This window comes from Paroedura picta, chromosome 8, assembly GCF_049243985.1.
Source record: "Paroedura picta isolate Pp20150507F chromosome 8, Ppicta_v3.0, whole genome shotgun sequence".
NCBI classification, from domain to species: domain Eukaryota; kingdom Metazoa; phylum Chordata; class Lepidosauria; order Squamata; family Gekkonidae; genus Paroedura; species Paroedura picta.
The window spans coordinates 38,929,869-38,950,505 of record NC_135376.1 but is presented as its reverse complement, the minus strand read 5'-3'; the positions used below and the strand labels follow the sequence as shown (position 1 = coordinate 38,950,505).

General features: G+C 44.2%; 2 protein-coding genes across 6 annotated transcripts; both read left to right on the top strand.

Moving 5' to 3' along the window:
• Positions 1-2,133: 2,133 nt before the first annotated feature.
• On the top strand, positions 2,134-10,677 carry TBCCD1 (TBCC domain containing 1). 5 transcript variants are annotated; one of them, XR_013233527.1, is made up of 9 exons: positions 2,185-2,433; positions 4,195-4,564; positions 4,905-5,054; positions 5,757-6,123; positions 7,171-7,357; positions 7,449-7,946; positions 8,913-9,069; positions 9,935-10,063; positions 10,226-10,677. XR_013233527.1 is itself a non-coding variant. In XM_077349141.1 (8 exons), the coding sequence occupies exons 2-7, from the start codon at positions 4,220-4,222 to the stop codon at positions 9,040-9,042; spliced, it is 1,677 nt and encodes a 558-aa protein (XP_077205256.1). In that variant the 5' UTR covers positions 2,134-2,332; positions 4,195-4,219; the 3' UTR covers positions 9,043-9,069; positions 10,226-10,677. The 5 variants fall into 5 exon arrangements, 4 of the variants coding, with proteins under 4 accessions (XP_077205256.1, XP_077205253.1, XP_077205255.1 ...); XM_077349141.1 differs by lacking the exon at positions 9,935-10,063 and having other exon boundaries at positions 2,134-2,332; XM_077349138.1 differs by lacking the exon at positions 9,935-10,063.
• A 4,262-nt stretch (positions 10,678-14,939) lies between these two features.
• Positions 14,940-20,078, top strand: CRYGS (crystallin gamma S). The gene is made up of 3 exons (XM_077349137.1): positions 14,940-15,093; positions 18,200-18,442; positions 19,736-20,078. The coding sequence occupies exons 1-3, from the start codon at positions 15,073-15,075 to the stop codon at positions 20,006-20,008; spliced, it is 537 nt and encodes a 178-aa protein (XP_077205252.1). The 5' UTR covers positions 14,940-15,072; the 3' UTR covers positions 20,009-20,078.
• Positions 20,079-20,637: the final 559 nt, after the last annotated feature.

Here is a 20,637-nt window from a genome sequence, read left to right as displayed (position 1 = left end):
GTTGTGGCCAGGGGGGTGTATATTACTGCTCGGGTTGCTGTGGACTCTCATGCTGGGTCCATAAGCAAGTTGGGTCAAGGGTTGGCGAGACTCGTCGGTAACGGGAGCATCAGAATTAAACGCACGGGATTTTTACGTTTTTGGTTAAATGTGAACGGTACTGTGTATAGAACCAGTGTATACATCTCAACGGTGGAGCCGCTCTATTTCTAAATCTCCATTGTGCAACCCCCCGCACACACTGTGTTTACAGTATGTAGTTCTACTGAATCTGTCGCCGTGATGCTTTAGTTAGAATACCGTCATGGAACTGTTGGAGTGACCAGCAAAGTTGCACTGTCTTATCTGAAGATTAACTGGAAGACTCACAGATCAGCTTATATTCAATATTTGAACTGAAGTAATTGTGACAAACGGTAATGACTGGGGAAGGCACTGGCAAACCACCCCGTATTGAGTCTGCCATGAAAACGCTAGAGGGCATCACCCCAAGGGTCAGACATGACCCGGTGCTTGCACAGGGGATACCTTTATCTTTACCTTTTAAATTGTGACAAAGAATATAAATGTTCTGTGACCATGATAAATGATTGACTGATTGAGACAGCAATCTTTGGTGCATTGCTATGGTTGTGAATGAATAATAGCATAACAGGATGCTGATCAAGTTAATGATCCACTTCGACAGCATCCATAAACTCTGGGTATAAAGGCCATCTAGGACTAGAAACTATTCTGGTGCTAATCCATGGCTCTGGGGTGTGGGAGAGAGTTGATACTCCTGAACATGAATAGATAGAATTGTGGGTTCGGGTATGGCATGGATATGCATAGTGGGAGCTTTGCAAATTTCATTATTGTGTTTAAAAAATATATACTTAACTATTGGAGACATTATAGAAAGCAACGGTTTTAAAATGAGGGCACAGTGAAGGCAACCAGTTAGGCCAGAATTATCTTTGCTGTAACTGTATTTTGTACAAGTATTTTTGCTGGAAACTCAAAGCTTGTCAGAAAGTGACTAGATGTAGTGGTTATAAATTCTAAGGCAGCATTTTAAACTATTTTTTTTTAACTCTGAATTTACAAAATGGTGACTATGGTATATGTTCCTGAATCCATCACAGACTGATAGTAAAGTTACAGCCTCCCTCCACCCCCTCACAATAGCAACATTGGGCTACATTTACTCATTGTTATTTTATTTACATTATATTTATAGTCTGCCTTTCTCACTTGAACTCAAGGTAGGTTACCAAGTGAATTAGTACAATCAATAAAATGAGAAATTCAGTGAACAATACTGAGTAGAAATTAGGGCTATAGAACCAAGAAGCATTGTAAAAACAACTGAAGCCAAGCATAAGTATTAACATATTAGTAAAGGTAAAGGTATCCCCTGTGCAAGCACCAGTCATGTCTGACCCTTGGGGTGACGCCCTCTAGCGTTTTCATGGCAGACTCAATACAGGGTGGTTTGCCAGTGCCTTCCCCAGTCATTACCGTTTACCCCCCAGCAAGCTGGGTACTCATTTTACCGACCTCGGAAGGATGGAAGGCTGAGTCAACCTTGAGCCGGCTGCTGGGATTGAACTCCCAGCCTCATGGGCAGAGCTTCAAACAGCATATCGGCTGCTTTATCACTCTGCGCCACAAGAGGCTCTTATTAACATATTAAATGATGCAAAAATTACATAGTAGGATCTTGGTTTCCGTAAGCTATACACAGCAGTATAGACCACAGTCCCTAATAATTCAGCCAAGTACCTTTCTGAAGCACTTAGCACAATGCGACTCTATTCACTATGTAGAAAATCTCTCTTGAATTAAGTGTAGCCTATTTTGTGGAAAGCGGCGAGAGTGGGAGCCTTCCGTAAGGAGGGAGCCAAATAAAACATTTTCTACAAAAGCTAAGGCCTGGTTAAGGGAGCATAATGGCATGGTGTGTACATTGTGGTGGGGAGAGTGGAAGGCTGCTGGCCAGCAACGGCATTCCCAGAGTCCTTGATTCATCCTAAATCTGGGTGAATCAAGCCTAGGACCCGCTTTCCCAGGCTTTGCGACTAGTTCAAGGCCAGGGAACACGGACTGCTCCATTCCTCCGTCTCTTTTCTCAGGACATTAAGCTTTGCGACCAGTTCAAGGCCAGGGAACTGCGTTTACTTCTCTGAACTCGACCCGCCCGTGTTCCCAGTTCCAGTGACAGAGTCCTCCACGCCGGACGGGGCGCTGTCGCCTCACCCCCTCCAGAAAGGCCATAGAGACCGAAAAAGGTTTGGCAGGAGTGGCGAATCGGGCGGCTTCCCCGAGGTTCAAAAAAGCGTCGGTCTAGGCGAGTGTCTCTGGCGTTGATGGGCGGGCGCGGTGGAGCGGCGGGAGTGGGCGTCGGAAGCCACCTGGGCTGTCGAGGGAGGCGCCAAGAGCGGCGCGCAGGTAACGGGAGCGGGATGCGGACAGACGCTCTTTGCCCTCTGCTGAAGCCTGGCTGGGGACACGGGGACTGGTGCTGCGGGGCGGTCCCGGGCTCCGCAGGTGCCTGTGCGCCTGCCTTCCTTCCTTCCTTCCTTCCTTCCTGGCTGGGATGTGGTGGTGGGGCTGGTGAACTCCGCCTCCCGTGTACACTCAAAGGCCTCAAGCTGGCGCCAAACCGTTTTGCTCTTGCCCTCCCCCCCCCCCCGGTCCCGCCCTCACATGTATAAGCAGAACCACGTTGGAGGCCAGTGGCTCCTTTAACACCAACACGGTTTTATTCGAGGCGAACCCCCACGGAAGCTGTCATCCAGACTTAGACTTTGTTTACCTTAAAGGTGGCATTGGCCCCAAGCGTCGTTGTGCAGCTTCAGACCTACACGCCTATCCGCCTGAGTTTGTCCCCGGAGGGACTTGGGCGAACGTGGTAGATACACTTTAACAGGCTTTTAAGGACCGCTGCTATAAAGAGTCTCGCTGCTTCTCTTGGAGATGTGCTTGGGTTTTGTATAGATACAACACTCATGTGGATAATTCTGAAAGGACCAGCCCTGTTAGTCTGTTGCAGCAATCATAAGTAGGAACCTTCGGGTACCTAAAACGCTAAAGTGTTTATTCTAGCATAAGGTTTTGTGGATTCTTGAAGTCAGATCTAGTTCATGAAACCTTGTGCTGCTGGAATAAAAATGTGTCTATGGAGGGGGCACAGGCCTTTGATTTCATTGTTTATAATATTTTTCTTCAGTATCTGCTAATTGAGGATGATGTTTCAAGAGTCTAATAGAGTCTGGTTCACCAACTTCATGTCATAATCAGTCTGTTAGGTCTTAAAGTGGTGCAAGAACGTTTTAATTTTTAAAAGGTACAGTCTCATGTCTTATTTTCCTTGATGAGGAAATCCATTCCTTTATGCCTCTTAAAGTGGCAGCATTATCTCCCTTATCATTCTTGCCAGATTTAATTTGTTCTCCAATTGCCTGTCGAATTTGGAAGCTTTTCACCCCACCTTGCAAAAACATTCATTCTAATTCTAGGTGTCTGATCTGAATACTTGATTTTTTTGCCTCCAGCAATTGTCATATGAAAATTGTCAAAAGGGACAGGCTAGCATATAATGGGGATTGGTCATAGCAGTAAAGCTCTACAAGTCTCTCACTAGAGAGATTTGTCTTTCCTCTACTTTTGCCATCTTTGGCCAACAGTTGAAGACTTTGGGGTTTTGTTTGGCATTCCCCCTGTTCATTCCTGCTAACCAATGCTTTATCTGTTGTTTTGTGAATAAATAAACATGAATCTGTTGGAGGTCCCTGACCCAAGGAAGGTTCGTCTGGCCTCCACCAGGGACAGGTCCTTCTTGGTCCTGGCCCCTACCTGGTAGAATGAGCTCCTGGGAGAGCTGTGGGCTCTGTAGGGGCTTTCACAGTTCTGTAGGGCCTGAAAGATGGAGTTCTTCCAGCAGGTTTTTGGTTGAGGCCAGGACAAAGAAGATCTGGAGCTCCTCATCAAGGTCAACAGGCTCCCCCCTAAGAAACTGTCCCTTGAGGTTTGGTTTTCAGAGGGCGATTTTTTGTCATCAAGGGGAGGTTGATATTGGGATTTTTATGATTGTTTTATGGGTTTCATTGTTGTGAGTTGTGAGCTGCCCTAAGCCTTTTTGTGAGTGGTGGTATAAAAATAGAAATATAAATAAAAAATAAACATACTTTTTGTTTTCATTCTCTACAGAAAGCATAGATGTGAGATTCTTACAATGGCTAAAATGGATCAATTAACAGTTAATCTCTGGGTGAAGATGGAACCTTTCATAGTGGGAGCTTTGCAAATCCCACCTCCATCCAAGTTCAGTCATCATTATCTGCGAAAGATGTCCACGTATGTCCGGATGCATTCTAGTGAAGGCTATTATCCTTACCTTTTCTGGCCTATGTGGCGACACATTGCCTGCGGGAAGCTGCAGCTAGAGAAGGACCTGGCTTGGCTATATTTTGAGCTGTTTGACAGTCTCGTTGAACGGACTGCAGAGGAGCGACTAGAATGGGCGGAAGTGATGTCAAGCTGTGCAACTGAGGAGGAAGCAGAGAAGCAACGGAACAAGGCATGGGACATCAATTTGTAATTTCTAATGTAATGCAATCTGGGTTATGTTCTTCTTAGCAATGTCTTTGGTCTTCATGCATACAGTGTAGAAAATGGTAGCTTATTTTCTTAACCCTGTGAAACAAAGTATACTTCTGGTATGGGTGGACCATAATCTAGTATGATGTCAGAGTGTTTATCCACTGAAATTGCCTCTGTTTTTTAAAAGTAATGATCTACGTCTCTCTCCGTTCCCCATACTGATTTGCACCTTAACATAAAATGACCAATCTCTGCTAAGCAATGTTGTTCTCAAGAGTAACATTTTTTGAATTTTAATCTTTTCCTGATCTTTTCAGTTATCTGTGGACACTCTGCAATTCCTACTTTTCCTCTATATTCAGCAACTAAACAAAGTTTCCCTAAGGACATCTCTAGTTGGAGAAGAGTGGCCAAATCTTAAATCTAAGAGTTATGGCCTGACTGGAGAATTTACCAATCAGATTAAGGTATTTTGAATTGATTTTCTTGCAAAGGTTATTTTCTTTTAGAAGCAGCTTCCATGCTTTTGTTTGAAGACAAGAACTTGGCATATGTTGAATATAACTTTTAAATATGTTGAGAATTCTGAGAGTCTATTCAACACCGTTCGTTGCATTGTATTCTAAAAATAAAGCCTTTACCCAAACTAATTTTTAAAACAAAAATATTCTACTTGAAATAAAAATATTAATTCCTTTGCAACACTAATAGTTGAGTGTCTACCAAAAAAAGTGTTAGAGACATAGTAAAAAGCAATGCAAATTCAATTAAGAAGAGAGGATATTTTATGTATTCATAGATTTTAAAGTAATCTACATTAAAAGGATCCAGTATTTTTTCTCTCCTAGTAGATTCCCTCTCCCCCTATCTTTCCTCAGATATCTAATGCTTTTGTTTTTTATCACATTTCTGTAACTTTTATACCTGTGTGAATTATTAATGTACTTTAGGGTGCTTGACCATGCTGTCTGAATCAAGTGACAGTGTATGCCCCTCTCACAGTGACTTTGACTTTAAGGAAATATAGTATGACACTTTTTGGTTCTTCTTATACTGGGTGAATATTTGTGGTGGGTAGCAAACTTGCAAGAATGGAATGGAATTGAACTGTTACTTGGCTTTGTGCAGATGTTTTGGTATCTGACAACCTGCTCTTTCTTTGTTATAAGAACTGGAATGACAGCTACCATCAAGCCTTCATCCAGAATCACCTTCAGGATCTTCTAGAACTCTTACTAGATCCAGACCAGCTCTCTGCCTCCTCTCATTCCACTCACAATAGCCTGGTAACTCCCGAAGCAGTTCGAGCTCTCAGCTTTCTGATTGAAGGCTCTGTGAACAACAACAGGACTATCCACCCTCTGCATGAGCTTGCCTTCTGGCAGCCACTGCATGCAAGCAGTGGTTTCTCAAAGATCTCTAAAGCTTTCTCTTTCCCCAAGCTGGAGTCCTGGCTGAGGGCTTCCCTTATAGGGAACCCATTTGGAACATCAGCCTGCCTCAAGTCTGGGAAGAAGCTTGCATGGGCACAGCAAGGTACAGTGAGGTTTTCTTTATATTTGGTCATTTAATCATGATACTTTATATGTTATTTCCTACGCTGTAAGATAGCATCTTTGAGCAGATGCTGGTGGTCAGATCAACTGTATGTATGATTTGCTTTCCTACTAACCTGGGCAGCAAAATTAGTACTTTTCATTTAAGGAGCATTCCAGTCCTATAACATACCTCTTCATTTTTGTAGCTGAATGATTAGCCTTACTGCAAAGATTGGCAGGTCCCAGTCCTGCAGGAAAGGACTGAACCAGGATCTTCTATGCTTCATCTACTAGAACACAGTTTTATTCATGCCGCATATTATGTGCTAATATTTCCTTCTGGTATTGCCAAAGTAATTTAGGCCAGGTTGTTAGAACCAAGTATATGTTCCGTGTTAGCTGCACTAAGTTAACAAGACTACCCAGTGCTTGTTTTTCAGCTGTGCATCTTGTCACAAAGTACATAACACAATGTAAACTTTGTGCTAGTCTCATTTCATAAATGGAGAATGTTAAAGCTAAAGCGTTGGAGACAGAGTATACAGCAGATGGAAGGTTATAAAATACCTAGCTTTAAATATTTGTTTCTGAATTAGGGACAGATATTCACATGGAGTCTGTAGTGACTCCATATGTCTTATTTCGTGTGCAGTGTTTCTGAGTGTATAGAGATGTTCTAGCTTATGTTTTCACATTGCTAGGTAAAAAGAGTGAAAAACTTGGAAACTTTTTCACTAGTGAATGCATGTAGAGGACTACAGACCTGTGTGTGCATGTGATATGCGTAGGTGGATAATTGGATAATGTGGGAACATGACCAGGCTTCTTATGAAATACTATATAGTTTCAGACAGAAAAATATCATCTGTTTTATTTTAATATTTTAGTATGAAAGAGTTGATTGTACTTCGGGATAGTTTTTAATCAGTGAAGCTCTCCAATTATTTGTTCTGAGGCTGCTGTGGTTTTGAGGCACATGCTGAAGCTCTTGGTGTACTGGGTTAATCAGAGCTAACTTTAAAACTATTTGCTTTGATTCTTGTAGTGGAAGGAGCCACCAAGCGAGCCAAGATAGCCTGCAATACTCGCACAGTCCCTTTAGCACATCGCATGGTCGTGATGAGCCAAGTCTACAAGCAAACACTTGCAAAGAGTTCAGATACTTTAGAAGACAGCCATGTGAAGATCCATCGCTGCTGTGAATCCTTCATTTATTTGCTGTCTCCACTGAGGTGAGTTCACCTTCTCTGATCTACCTTTGGAACTTATTCAGAGCTACATTTCCTCCTGCTCAAGTCAGTTACTCTGTCCTCTCTTTTTTAGATCTGTGAGCATAGAGAAGTGCAGGAATAGCACCTTTGTCCTAGGCCCAGTGCAGACAGTCGTTCATCTCCACAGCTGTGACAATGTCAAGGTGGTTGCTGTCTGCCGCCGTCTGTCTCTGTCATCCACCATCGGTTGTACTTTGCACATTCTCAGTCCAACTAGACCACTCATTCTACTAGGCAACCAAGCCATCACTTTTGCTCCCTTCCACACTCACTACCCGATGCTTGAGGACCATATGGGCAGGACTGGCTTGGCTACTGTGCCTAACTACTGGGACAATCCAATGTTGGTGTGCAAAGATAACTGCGATTGGAAGGTCTTCAGATTCCTCTCACCCTCGGAGTTTTACCCTTTCGTTGTTCCATTTGAAATGGAAGGTGACACAACAGAAATACCTGGTGGGCTGCCACCTGCTTTCCAGAAGGCACTGAGCCAGCGGGAACAGAGGATACAGGTCTGGCAAAAGACTGTGAAGGAGGCAGGGTTGACCAAGTAAGTACCAAGCAGTGATATCAGGGCTCTCTCAGCCTCACCCACCTCACAGGGTGTCTGTTGTGGGGAGAGGAAAGGGAAGGCGATTGTAAGCCGCTTTGAGCCCCCTTCGGGTAGAGAAAAGCGGCATATTAGAACCAACTCTTCTTCTTCTACCAGCTTCTTTCAAGACCTGGTAGCAGGTTGGAACCAAAATGTAGCTGTGTTTGAGACTGTGACTGACTGTGAGCCTTCTGTAGGGATTATATTTTTCCTGCTGTGTCCATATATTGGAAAATCAAAAACTATTGGGGATAGCTCATGGATGGACATGCTACTTGCAGTTTTTCTATATGGAGGCTATAGTAATTTGGTGGAATGCTGGGGAAGCTAACACCATGGAAAGTAGTGTCCTTGAAAGGAAGTCATACAGGGGCTAAAATCTTGCTGTTCTGTACTAGAACTTCTGATTCCCAGTAGCAATTATTAGAGTTGGCAATATAATAATAATAACTTATTTTTCTATCCTGCCCTGAGCCTCGTGGGAAGGTAACATCATTTATAAATACACTATGATCATAAAATCATAGTTTACAGCAAAACAGCACTAGAAGTCCAGCCCCTCTGTCAGCAATTAAATATTATGTGTTAATAGAACATTAGATAGCGGAAGTTAAAATATCAAGGGGGTATTGATATTTGGGAAGACGTATCTTCCCAAGATGTCCTGATGGATTTTTGAGTTCTTCCAAGTTCTTCAAGGGAGGCCAGCCAATAGATGTTATGGGTGTTCTTCCTGGCCTCAAGAGTAGGCCTTATCATTGTAAGGTAACCTTGAGAATTTGACCCAAGACATGCTGTGGGTTTCAAACTTAAAATGGGAAAGGTGGGGGGGATTGTAATTGTCCCCCATTTAATTAAAATGACACATATTAAAAGGAAGTGTGTGTCTTTGTGAGAAAATACCACTGTTTTGGTGTCTTTCAGGGATCAGAGGAAGAGATTCCAGATGTTGGTGGAGAGCAAGTTCTATGAATGGCTAGTCCACACAGGCAGTCGTCAGCAGCTTGACAGCCTGGTGCTTCCTGCTGCAGGTTCCAAACAGGCAGCAGGATAGCAGAACACAAAACAGCAGAATGGCCAGGTGAGTTTAATGATTATATCTTTCCTACTACGTCAATTAGAAAGATTGTAGATACATTTGCAGTAAGAGCATAATTGCCATGTTGGATACACCAGTGATGCATCTAACCTAGCCTTGTTTTACTTGTAGTGATTAGACAGGTGCGCTTGCACATGCAGAAACAGAACATGATGAGTTCTCTATTGATTGGTCTTACTGTCTCATCCTTTTCTGGTTACCAAGGCTTACAACCAAACCCTTTCAGTGTTCCCATTTTTAAACCTTTGTTCCAAGTTTGAAGTATGTATTTTAAAGTAAAGGTCTACAAACTTTTGACTGGCTTCGCTCCCCAAAATGTGGTTGTCCTAGATTTGGGATGGGATGGGTATGAACTTCAGAAGCACTTGCAAATGTTGCTGAATTGGTGTGCCTCCAAAATTCAGCAAGCATGTAAGGGCATGTCCTTAACAAAAGGTAGTGCAGAACTTAGCTTGACTGGAGAGGAGCAGCAGTTCAACCCTGCTGGTGCATTTGAGCTTCCAACACCTTAGATGTCCTGCAAGAGGTCAGATCATTTTAGAGTGCAGCACATGGCTCAAATGCAGTGGTGGAATGAAAGAGCTGTTTGCTTCGGATGAGTACATTTCTGCAGCCTATGTCCCACTGAATGCCTGAACCTCTGAACTAGCTCTGCCTTGCTCTCCATACCTGCTTGAGGTAATTGAAATCTCCGTGCTGCACATTGTATAGCTTCTCTGTGTTTCCATTATTTCCAGTTGTGTACTCCATGCAAGATTGCCAGTTCCATCTCCCACCTGCTTTGTTACTCTTGATACCCCCAAATAACAATTCTTGTTCTCTTTTACTTCTGTTTTCTAATTCAAAGTGCCTTCCTCAGCGTGATCTTTCCATATTGCCATCTGTGCTGCACCTTCTATTCTCAATTGCCTCAGCCTAGAGTGCCCTTTTATCATTATGTCATACAAACCTGTGAACAAGGATTTTATCAAAGCAGGTACTATTTATTAGAAAACATGAATATTTCTGGGAAATAATTTTGAGTCTTTCATTTTCCTAAGTGATTTTGAACTAAGTGATTGCCATCTAATTATTACTGAGTGCGAGGGGGAGTGTTGATGAGTGCATTCAAAGGTTTTGTATCTTTGTTTTGTTACAGGTTCTGATATTTCAGCATGCCCAACTGAAGTTGTTTTCCCTTCAGTTCACTGGAGCCAAGATGGTTAAAGCTTTTCTGGCGGTGATAACGAATTTGGCTGCTGTCATTGTCAAGAAGATGAACTTTCTTCTTCCATTTGAGCTGTCATGGCATCATCCCTTGCCTGAACTTTTCTCAGAAAGCCAGAATTAGTCAGGGCCTGCCTTTTGCCTCTTCTGTGGAAATGGCTGAGGACAATATTTAAATTTGCAGCGTTTGTATAGGTGCCTGGATAAGGAGTCACGTTAGAAACGAAGAACTAAGTACCAGCTGCTACGTGAAGATTTCCCTCCTATTCACTGAACACTGATCTTTATATATAACTTTATATTATATAAAACTCACTAGATGTATTTTTATACCTGTTGTTTAGCACTAACTATGATGTTTAATTAAATGGGTATGATTTTTGAGTTTCATGTTTCTTTGCAGATTGATTGAACAACATTCTAAGACAAGTCTATTATTTTCTGAAAATCAGCACCCTCTTTATGCTCCAGGAAGAGTTCTTGTGATGTATAGACAGCTCTCTCCTCTCGTCTCTTTTTAAAAACATAATTTTCAATCCTCTGTCTCCTTAAAAACACCATGCAGATATAAAAGCACTGTTCTGGGATCAAAAAATTAATATTTTCTTACGGATATATACTTAATTAGCCCATACTTCATTTGACTTGTATTTCTATTTCCTGAAGAGCCACCCAAGTAGCCCAGTGCACTGGCCCTGGTAACGGATCCTGGATCATTGGCTAAGGAAATGAGGCAGCATATCTTTAGTTCTATCTATGTGGAGCTCTGCAGACTTGACAGATACAAAGCTAGTGTGTTCACAGTGGCTTGGATGGAAAGAAGCAATTTCCATCTATACAGCATGACTTCTCCATCTCCTACTGCAGCCTGAAATAACTCTTGAAATGCTGCTTCTGGAAGAAGGGACAATGACAGGACTAGTGAGGAGGCAAAGGGGTCTGCAGTCTGGGGGGTGGAGGGAACGTCCATGGATTTCCCTCGCTATTTTTGGAAAATCCTTTGTGGAATTGAAGCCAGCATTTCTTGAGGTGTTTCCCATTATCCCTTCTAAATGGGAAATCTATATACCATTGTGGCCCCCATTGTGGATACTTAACACAGGCTGGGGAATCTCCAGTTTTGCACGAAAATCTGATATCAAAAGTAATATATATGGGAGGGGGGGTTAAGTCCTCCCCAAATACATTTGCGTTGTCTGCACAAAAGCAGTGCTTTTATATGAGAACGTCGTTGCTCCTGCCTGGTTGCAGTTCCTAGCAGTAAATAATTTCATTTTACCATTCTCCCACACTGGCAGCCTTTAAGACTCAGATACATTTAACCAATACAAATCTAAACAAGAAGATACAACCCACCAGCCCTCCATTAGAAAACATGGTGAGCCCTCAGCTTGTCTGGTGCTGATTTTGCTTGGTAGGTTCTCATAGGGCCACATACCTACACATATAGATCAACCAAACATTTATTATCAAAATTGCAAAAGGAAAACGCTATTCTGCATGAGTAGCGTTTTAAGCGGGATATCTTCTGAATCCCAGTAACTTGTAATTTTTGTTACACTTTCAATCCATAGTGACTTCAATGCACACATGCATAATTGTTGCAGTTAGGTTGGTGCGATATTGCTGTATCCCAAATCTGTTCAAGACAGGCATGTAGAAGCCCAGTGTTACTGGGCTTAGCTCACATGATTTTGAATGTGTTGGGACTTTGCGTTATATCAAATGAAATATTGTGTCCAGATCGTGGGAGGAGATGGTACCGCTTTGCTCTGCTCTGGTTCAGTCTCACTTGGAGTACTGTGTTCAGTTTTGGGCACCACAACTCAAGAAAGAATGTAGACAAACTGGAGTGTGTCCAGAGGAGGGCAACAAAGATGGTGATGGGTTTGAAGACCAAGATGTGTGAAGAAAGATTGGGGGAGCTTGGTCTTTTTAGCCTGGAGAAGAGATGACTGTGAGGGGATCTGATAACCATCTTCAAGTATTTAAAAGGGTGCAATATAGAGGATGGAGCAAGTTGTTCTCGTCCTGGAGAAACAGACCAGAACCAATGGGATAAAGTTAATTCAAAAGAAATTCCATCTAAACATCAGGAAGAAATTCCTGACATAGCAGTTTCTCAGTGGAATAGGCTTCCTTGGGAGGTGGTGGGTTCTCCAACTTTGGAAATTTTTAAACAGAGGCTGGATAGCCATCTGATGGAGGCTGATTCTGTGAAGGTTCAAGGGGGTGGCAGGTTACAGTGGATGAGCGATAGGGTTGTAAGTGTCCTGCAAAGTGCAGGGGGTTGGACTAGATCAGCGGTCCGCAAGCTTATGCTCGCTGCGGACCGCCGCTCCGGAGTCCGGGGAGAGGGCGGCCCGGGGGCCCACGCACACGTGGCAGCCCCAGCGCAAACGCGCGTGTGCGGCAGTCTGCGCAGGCGCGTTTGTGCCGCCGGCTGCGGCTCCCCCTCCCGGCCCCTCCGGGCCGCGAGCAAATCGGCCGCTAAAGCGGCCAATTAGCTTGCGGCTCGGCAAGCTTCTCTTCCCTCCCCTCCCCTCCCGAAGTGAGAAGCTTGCCGGCACCGGGCCGCAGCCCGCGGGTTGGGGACCACTGGACTAGATGACCCAGGAGGTCTCTTCCACTTTATTGCTCTATGATTCTATGACTCAAGATTACAGTACAGAATAGCCACTCTGACCTCCCGCAGATTATAATTTGATTAACGGATCAATTCCAGCAAGACGTGTATTTAGTGGTCTGCTGTACACTATCCTGGAGTCTATGATTGGGTAATAATAATTAAGGAAACAAATTCTGAATGCATGGTTTTGCAAAACGGCCCTTTCTGTGTTGCTACTTAAAAATGTGACTGAATATCCATTGTGAGGCAGCTAATATATGCAGTAGGAAGACAAGACAGGCATGAAAACTCTTGCAGTGCAAGGGAATGGGAAGAATGAAAAGCAGACAGCTATAGCAGAGTTTATTTAGTGGAAATGTTCTCTGGGTTGAAGGGGAGATGAGGGGACAGCATTCTTTACACATGAGAACAAAACTTTACATTTTTAGTTTGTTCCTACATTAGTAGGATTTCAGAACCGAGTTTGTATAGGTCTGATTTTTTTTTAAGGTAGAAAGTAATGCAGCCCATGTTTAAAAATTAGCTTTTAAAGTTTTCTAAATGAACTTGAAGTTTCATAAAATAAACTCTGAACTGGGTTACCTTGAAGTTTTAGAATTCTCAGCTTTTACGATCCCTTTGGAGCTATTTTCTCATATTTACTGCAAGTATATCCATTTTGGGATTTTACTGTGATATGCTGCCCCCAGTGCATATAGCTCACTGAAACCCTTTAATCAGCTTTATTAATTCTAATGTGCATCTTTCTACAAAACAACAACACCCTCCCCACTCTGATAGTGCAATTCTAACATTACTTTCCTGGGAGTAAGCTCCGCTGAGTACACTTAAGTCGAAATCTGAGTTAAGACCTGCTGAGGCTTGCTCTTGAAGTATGATGAATAAGCTGACGTAAGAGTACCACGTAGAAGGAATTGGGTTTGTGTGTGTGGGGGGAGGGTAGTGCGTATAGCATGGCCATTCCTTTCAGGAGGCTACATTTTCCCATTCCCACTCTAGTAAAAGACTGGCGGTAGGACTAACGGGATTAATTAAAACCCCATAATTTCAGGCGGGGACTTCAGTGTTGTTGGGCGCTTTTAGAAGGCTTAGCAGGTGTCACTGCTAAATGTCCAACATGGGGTGCCAGGGTCCAGTCACAAGATATTAGGAGGCTGAGAGTCCAGCATCCATCGCAGGCTATCTGGAGCACTGCCTACCAAGGAGGTAGAAGAAAGCCAGGACTGACACTTGGCTTGGAAGAAGGTTTCTGCTGCTGAAGAAGCAGAGGGGCACTAGAAAACCCATTAGTGGGGGACCACTGAATTAAGGTCGCTTCATCTCTTACTTTTTAAATGCCGTACCTCTAAAAACATCAGAAGGCACCCGCATGACAAGCATGTGCTTACAGACACAAGAACAAGTTCGACTGGCAGGTGCCCTTATCTGAAAACCAGAAAGCTAGCAAACTCTAGCTTTCTTGCTTGTTTACGTGGAATCCCCTTACCCAGTTTAGGCTCCCATACCATGGGAGTCTGGGAAGCTGAACGGTGTTAATATGCAAAACAGAGAATGGTTTTTAGCCAATGGTGGGCAGTTTTCAACCCCCTCCCCACTACTCCTTGCATAATTATTATGCACATGTTGCTTTGTTAGTAAGGCACCTTCCCGCTCTCCCTTCTCCAGGCTGCTTGTGTCACAGGCTTGTTTTCTGGTTTCAAGGGCTTCTCTAAATGGCTCTAATGTTAATACTAATTAATCCTAGTCATTTAAAAATTATATAATTATATAATAGCCAAAGTAGGGGTGGGGAATCATATTGCCCCACACCACTGAGATAGCAAGCACTTTTTTTGGGGAAAAATTGAATATTTCTAAAACAGTCTTGGGGTTCTGACTCAGCAAAGCTTTCAAAAGCTAATAATGCAACAGGCTATGCTAGAACATAAAGGGGGTAATGAAGCCTGCCTTTATTTTCTAATCCTGTTTGCTTTTCTAGAACTCCTGAATAGGCTCAGAATCCCTGACTCAATTTTTGGATCCCATTCTCATGACGAAGCGAATGCTTTGCCTAAAAATGAGCTCACTATAAAACGAGGCTTCCCGCTCCTGGCCCTTGCAGCTGCTTCTAGATCTCCTCCTCCACCAAGGTATCACATCCAGCCTTGACCATGTCTAAATCAGGAAGCCGGGTAAGTACGCTTCTAGCCTCTCTCTTCCTCCCCTCTCTCTAGGCAAGGGAGAAAGTCTTAACTGCTTGGCACAGAAGTAGGGCTGCCAGGCTTCCCGCGGCCACCAGTGGGCGATGGGGGCAAGAACAGAAGGACAGCAGGGTCTTAGCTCTCTTGGGTCAGAGGCCGCTGCCTCCATCCAAGCATAAGGTGCTGCCACCGCTCAGGAATACGCTGAGGGCCCTCTTGAGTAACACAGTATAACTTGATTTAAAACCAAGGCAGGAAGGGAGGCAAGGCCTCCCAGAGCCCTTCATAGCAGCTTGCCTAGCCAGTTTACCCAGTACCAATCTGGACAACTGGACTTCTGAATAAGACAGACCCACTTTGGGAAATCAAAATGCCTAGAATCATTCATGGATTTTCCTTCCCTTTCTGAAAATACTAAATTTGAAAGTACTAAATTCTATTATGACAAGATCCGTATTTGGAAACAGTGACTTCAGACAGATATATCCATCTTCCTTTTGCTTGTGTTGTTAGTTCCCTAAAAGACAAGGAAAAGGACATTTGTGATACTGTGGTAATTTTTAATTGCAGATTTATTCTTGCACCCGAAGCAATAGGGGAAGAGACCTTTTATTGTGACAATACCTCCAAATGCTTTGCATAACTATTTATTTACAAGGCATAACGATCCACACCAAGGTAGCTGTGGAATTTGGAATGCTGCATGAGCCCCCATTGATTACTTTCATGCCTACAAAGAAATGTTGCAATTGCTCCATGGTTTGCAACAAATTCAGGATTAGAATCTCAGCCGAGTAGCTCATGATTTATCACTGTATGATTGTATGATACGATGACCAGTGAAAGAGGTTGTGCTGATGCCTCTACGGCTGCCTTGACTCACTGTGATTGGAGTCCCATGCACATTTACTTGGATGTAATACTGAACTCAGAGGGATTTAGCAAAAAAGCAAAGGACTGGGCTGACCTAGACATTCTATGCTATCATTTGGCACTGTCAGGCTGGCATGATAGCACTTAAGGCCATAAGTGGAATGCTATTCCATGTGTTGTTCCTTGCTGTTGTTGTTTTAATAAAAAGATAACTCGGTCAAGGTGCTAGTCTAGCTCTCATCTGGAGTGGTTTTTTCTTTTCTGCTTATTGAGGGCAGTATTCAACGATGCAACCCAATGGGTTACAAACCTGACAGGTCGGTTTCATGTAATTTATACAAAGGTTACCTATAAGCAGCCTTAGTCACTGATCTTCATCTCTTACAGCCTTTCTACTTGATTAGTTTTCAGTGCAATAAATGTGCATTTGTTACATATTGATTCTCTGTGGTCTGGATGATTTCTCATGAACTCTCACTTGTGTTGTGGCAGGGATTTTGCATTGCCTGAGGAAATATTGTATGTTCCCAAAATACCACATCTATTCTCTTGAGACTACTAGGTGTAACGCAGCTGCATAAGATTCATGTGTACCTGTTGAATGTTATGAGTACTAAATCCACATGGAGAGTTATGATACTACAATCAGGGGTGCCTAATTTCTGAGCGTGGTTCCATTCAAGACCTTTTAGTTTCGCTGTCTGTTGTCTTTTGCAGCTGATTTGAATATTTCACCTTAAATCAATGAAAGAAAAATCAACATTACATGTACGCTTGTTGTTCTTACTGTAGCATTTCCATTAGCCTCAACTCAGAATCTTTCTGGCACTGTCTTTCCACATTACCAAGGGAGGGGGGGGGGCAGGACTTTCCTGCCTTTGAGGAGACTGGGCCATTCTGAATGTGGTTCTTGGGTGAAGCTAATGGGAGTGCTACAAGAAGACCATCAAGTGTATGGTTAATGCTTGGCTTCTGACTGATTCATTCAGAAGTTTATATCCTACTTTTCTCCTTAGTGAGGACCCACAGCCACTTATAATATCATTCTTCCCTCCTCCAACAGCCCCCATGTAAGGTAGGTTAGGCTAAGAGAAAGTGACTAGCCTAAACTTAGCTAATGAGCTTCCATGCAGAAAGACTCTAGAGACCAGAGATGGCCTTAGCCAAGTGGGGCGGGTGTCCCAGGACCCACACGGTGTGTGTTTGTGTGTGTAGGGCTGACTGCCCCTGGCCTTACTCAATCAACAGAGGGTGTGTGAAAGAATAGCAAATCAGCTGTGCTGGTTGGGGCTTAGGCCTTTCTTTCAGGGTTACAGCTGCTTGTGCCCAGCCCCTGCAGAGTTTAGGAAGCTGGCTGGCTCCATGGTGACTACTTGCACCTGTCTCAATTGAGCATCCAACTACCTGCTTCAGAATGGCACCAGCTCATACCTGCTTTGCCTGGGCCTGGGCACTTGCTTCCTGTTGTGGGAACTGTCCACACTTGCCTCACATGAGGCAAACACATGTTTGGCCTTCATGGGTGGGGATGGTAATGGTTCTGGGAGTACCCACCCTGCCTTTGGCTTCAGAATCACTAGCTCCCCTCTCATTAGGGAATGTCCAATCTATGGAGAGTTTAGAGACTAACTAGAAGCAAAGGCTCTGGGCAGAAGATTGTGCTTCTGAATCCAAGATAAGAGGAATTGTCGAATGGGAAATGTTTTCTGCTGCTACCAGCTAGTGGTATTGACAGCATTAGTACCTGAGTGGGGCCAGGAGGTGGAGCTTACTGGGCTCTGCAAGGGGTAACGTGGATAGCAAAAACCATGTTTGCTTTAGTGGCTGGTGCTGGTGCACACAGTGGGGAAGAGGTGGCTATAGACAGAGCAGATACAAGGGCAGGTTGTTATTAATGCGACACAGAAGAGATGCAAGAAGAAAACACCACCCACCACCATGCCTTTCTGCTCTAGTGAGTTGTCATTTCCACCTACCATATCTCTATGTACTTCCTGAAACCCACAGACAGTCAGTGGTTGGTATTTTTGCCTAAGAAGCATGTCTTCTTCCATCCATTGGGGCAATGTTTCAGCCCAACATCTCAGCACCTTGTAATGCATTTGGAAGTGTAGGATATTGTTGTCCTCTGATGCAATAAAAGATGCCCCTTAGCTCAGCCAGGCTGCATGCTGTGTCTAGCAGAAACCGGCTTGCCTTCTTCCATGCTTTGCTTGTCTTTCAGATCACCTTCTACGAAGGGAAGAACTTCCAGGGGCGCCGTTACGAATGTGACAGGGACAGTTCGGATTTCCACAATGACCTCAGCCGTTGTAATTCCATCCGCGTGGAAGGAGGTGCCTGGGTGATCTATGAGCGACCAAACTTTGCAGGGAACATGTATGTGCTGACCCACGGGGACTATCCTGAATACCAACGCTGGATGGGCCTTAATGATCGTATCAGCTCATGCAAATACATTCAGATGGTAAGTCTGCCATTTCTTTCCCTTCTGGTGTGGAGCACACAAAGCTCCTTTATACTGAGTTTGACCCCTGGTCTCTGAAGGTCAGTCTCGTCTGTACTGACTGGCAGGGGCTCTCCGGGTCTTTCATGTTATCTGCTTCTTCTATCTGGAGATGGCGAGGTTTGAACCTGGAGTCTTCCACATGCAACACAGATGTTCTACCTGTGAGCCACAGCTCCCCAGGCCCCTGGGACATTTGCTATTTGACAATGTCTGGGACATCTGTTATCAAGACACCGCAAAGTCTGAATAGCAGGATACGTTTGGCCATTTCCTTTCTTAGGGCTTGCAGAAGTCACCAGAATGTTATCTCATGTTAATTTACCTGGAATGACTGACCCACACATAGACTGACAATTCCAGAGGGCTATTCACAATAGTGTGTTGTAGCAAAAATAAACAAGTGTCCTGCAGCACCTTGAAGACTAATAATAACCCTCATTCTCGTATAATCTCAGAATAAAAATGTGTTTGTCTTGCAGTTGCTACAGGACTCTTGTTCATTTGAGTACTGATTATGATTGCCTCTCTATGTTTAACCTCCTCATGTTTTTTGCCCAATGGTTATGTGATAAGAACTGTTGAGTCGGGTTGCCAGTCTCCAGGTGGAGCAGGTTGTTGAAATCTTTTATTTGGCTCTACCGGGGGAATCTGTCACGTTTGTGGCTCCTGCTTTGTCATGGGGTCATCTCCCTTCCTTTCCTATGGAAAGCATGGCTGGAACACGTTTAGTAACCGGAGCACTTATTCCCCAAAGCATGCTGGGCTGGACTGCTTGGTCCATAGTCCTGGTTAACATGCTCCCCAGCAGCCTTACATAGCTGCCTGTCAGTGCTCAAGAAGCCCCCTGGTGTTGTGTGGCCAGGGAGGTGCTGGAGAATGGGGTCTTTTGCTCTGTAGATGTACCAAGCTCTGGTCAGTTGGGGAACACGAGCTGATGGGTCTGACAAAGGGGCCCGAGAGTCTGCTGGTGAAGGAACATGCCACATACAACCATCCCGCTTGCACAGTCAATTACAGAACAGGTTTTTCTGGTGTATCATGAGGTGACAAAGTGGAGCTAGAAGAATACTCTTGACAGCACACACAGGTGGCTTAGGTGTATTCATGGGCTTGGAGATGCATCCACCATTTTGGTGCATTCTTTGCTTTCCTGCTTGTTTCAGTACTCTTCAGACTCTGAGCCAATGCATCCCTCTGCTCAGCTCCTCAGTAACCCCCCCCCCACCCCCATGCTCTCTTCTCTTGTTCCAGCCCAGCGGAGGCAAATACCAGATCCAGCTCTTTGAGAAGAGTGACTTCAGTGGCCAAATGCATGAGTACATGGATGACTGCCCTTCCATCATGGATCAATTTCATTTCCGGGAGATCCATTCCTGCAAAGTCCTGGAGGGAGCCTGGGTTTTCTACGAACACCCCAACTTCCGCGGCCGGCAGTACCTTCTGGAGAGAGGAGACTACAGCAAGCCTGTCGAGTGGGGGGCAACTTCCCCAATGGTTCAGTCCATCCGGCGTGTTGTTGAGTAAAGAGCAGCATTGTGTGTGAAACCGATGTGGAAGCTGGCTTGATGCATAAATAAAGTATGTGAGGGCTTGAGGCTGTGGGTCGTTTTTTGCTGTAATTGCGCATCTGAATGCAATACACCCTTTCCTGCAGTCTCTCATGGGTGATACCCCTGTTGCTAGGGTCCTGTAGCACTAAAGGCATGCAGAAACACTTTCTGTAAACTTAGGGATCTTCTTGGGGCTTGCCCCAAATGCAGCTTGCCATGCCTTTCGAAGGTAGGACATGTCCCAGCCACGGGGAAGCCCTTTGCCCCAGGATTCCTTTGCAGCCTCTGTCATGGGAACCCAGCTGTATGAACTGCACAGTCTGTACTGGTCACTTGTGAGCCACCGTCTGCTCCATTGATGCACAGGAATCCAGACATTGTGGTTTGGCCTAAAGTCTTGGTGCCTTTTGTTATGCAGGTCAAGGTGATGTCTGCAGTCTTCTCACCTCAGCATGGCTGCTAAGAGATGGGATAAAATTTGGAGAGCTCTGGTCATCTTAGGGGGGGGGGCTAATTCTGCCCTCTTCTGTCATAGAAGGAAGGGGAATTAGCATTTTCCAAACTCTGATGAGAACTTGAGACTTTTTTTTTAAATGTATGGCC

Bases quoted from the DNA above. Each gene is read 5' to 3' on its own strand.
- TBCCD1 (XM_077349141.1), top strand. From the start codon at position 4,220: ATGGCTAAAATGGATCAATTAACAGTTAATCTCTGGGTGAAGATGGAA. The intron at 4,565-4,904 runs GCATGGGACATC...TGATCTTTTCAG, and splicing joins CAGAGAAGCAACGGAACAAG to TTATCTGTGGACACTCTGCA. The intron at 6,124-7,170 runs GTACAGTGAGGT...TGATTCTTGTAG, and splicing joins GCTTGCATGGGCACAGCAAG to TGGAAGGAGCCACCAAGCGA.
- CRYGS (XM_077349137.1), top strand. From the start codon at position 15,073: ATGTCTAAATCAGGAAGCCGG. The intron at 15,094-18,199 runs GTAAGTACGCTT...CTTGTCTTTCAG, and splicing joins TGTCTAAATCAGGAAGCCGG to ATCACCTTCTACGAAGGGAA. The intron at 18,443-19,735 runs GTAAGTCTGCCA...CTCTTGTTCCAG, and splicing joins CATGCAAATACATTCAGATG to CCCAGCGGAGGCAAATACCA.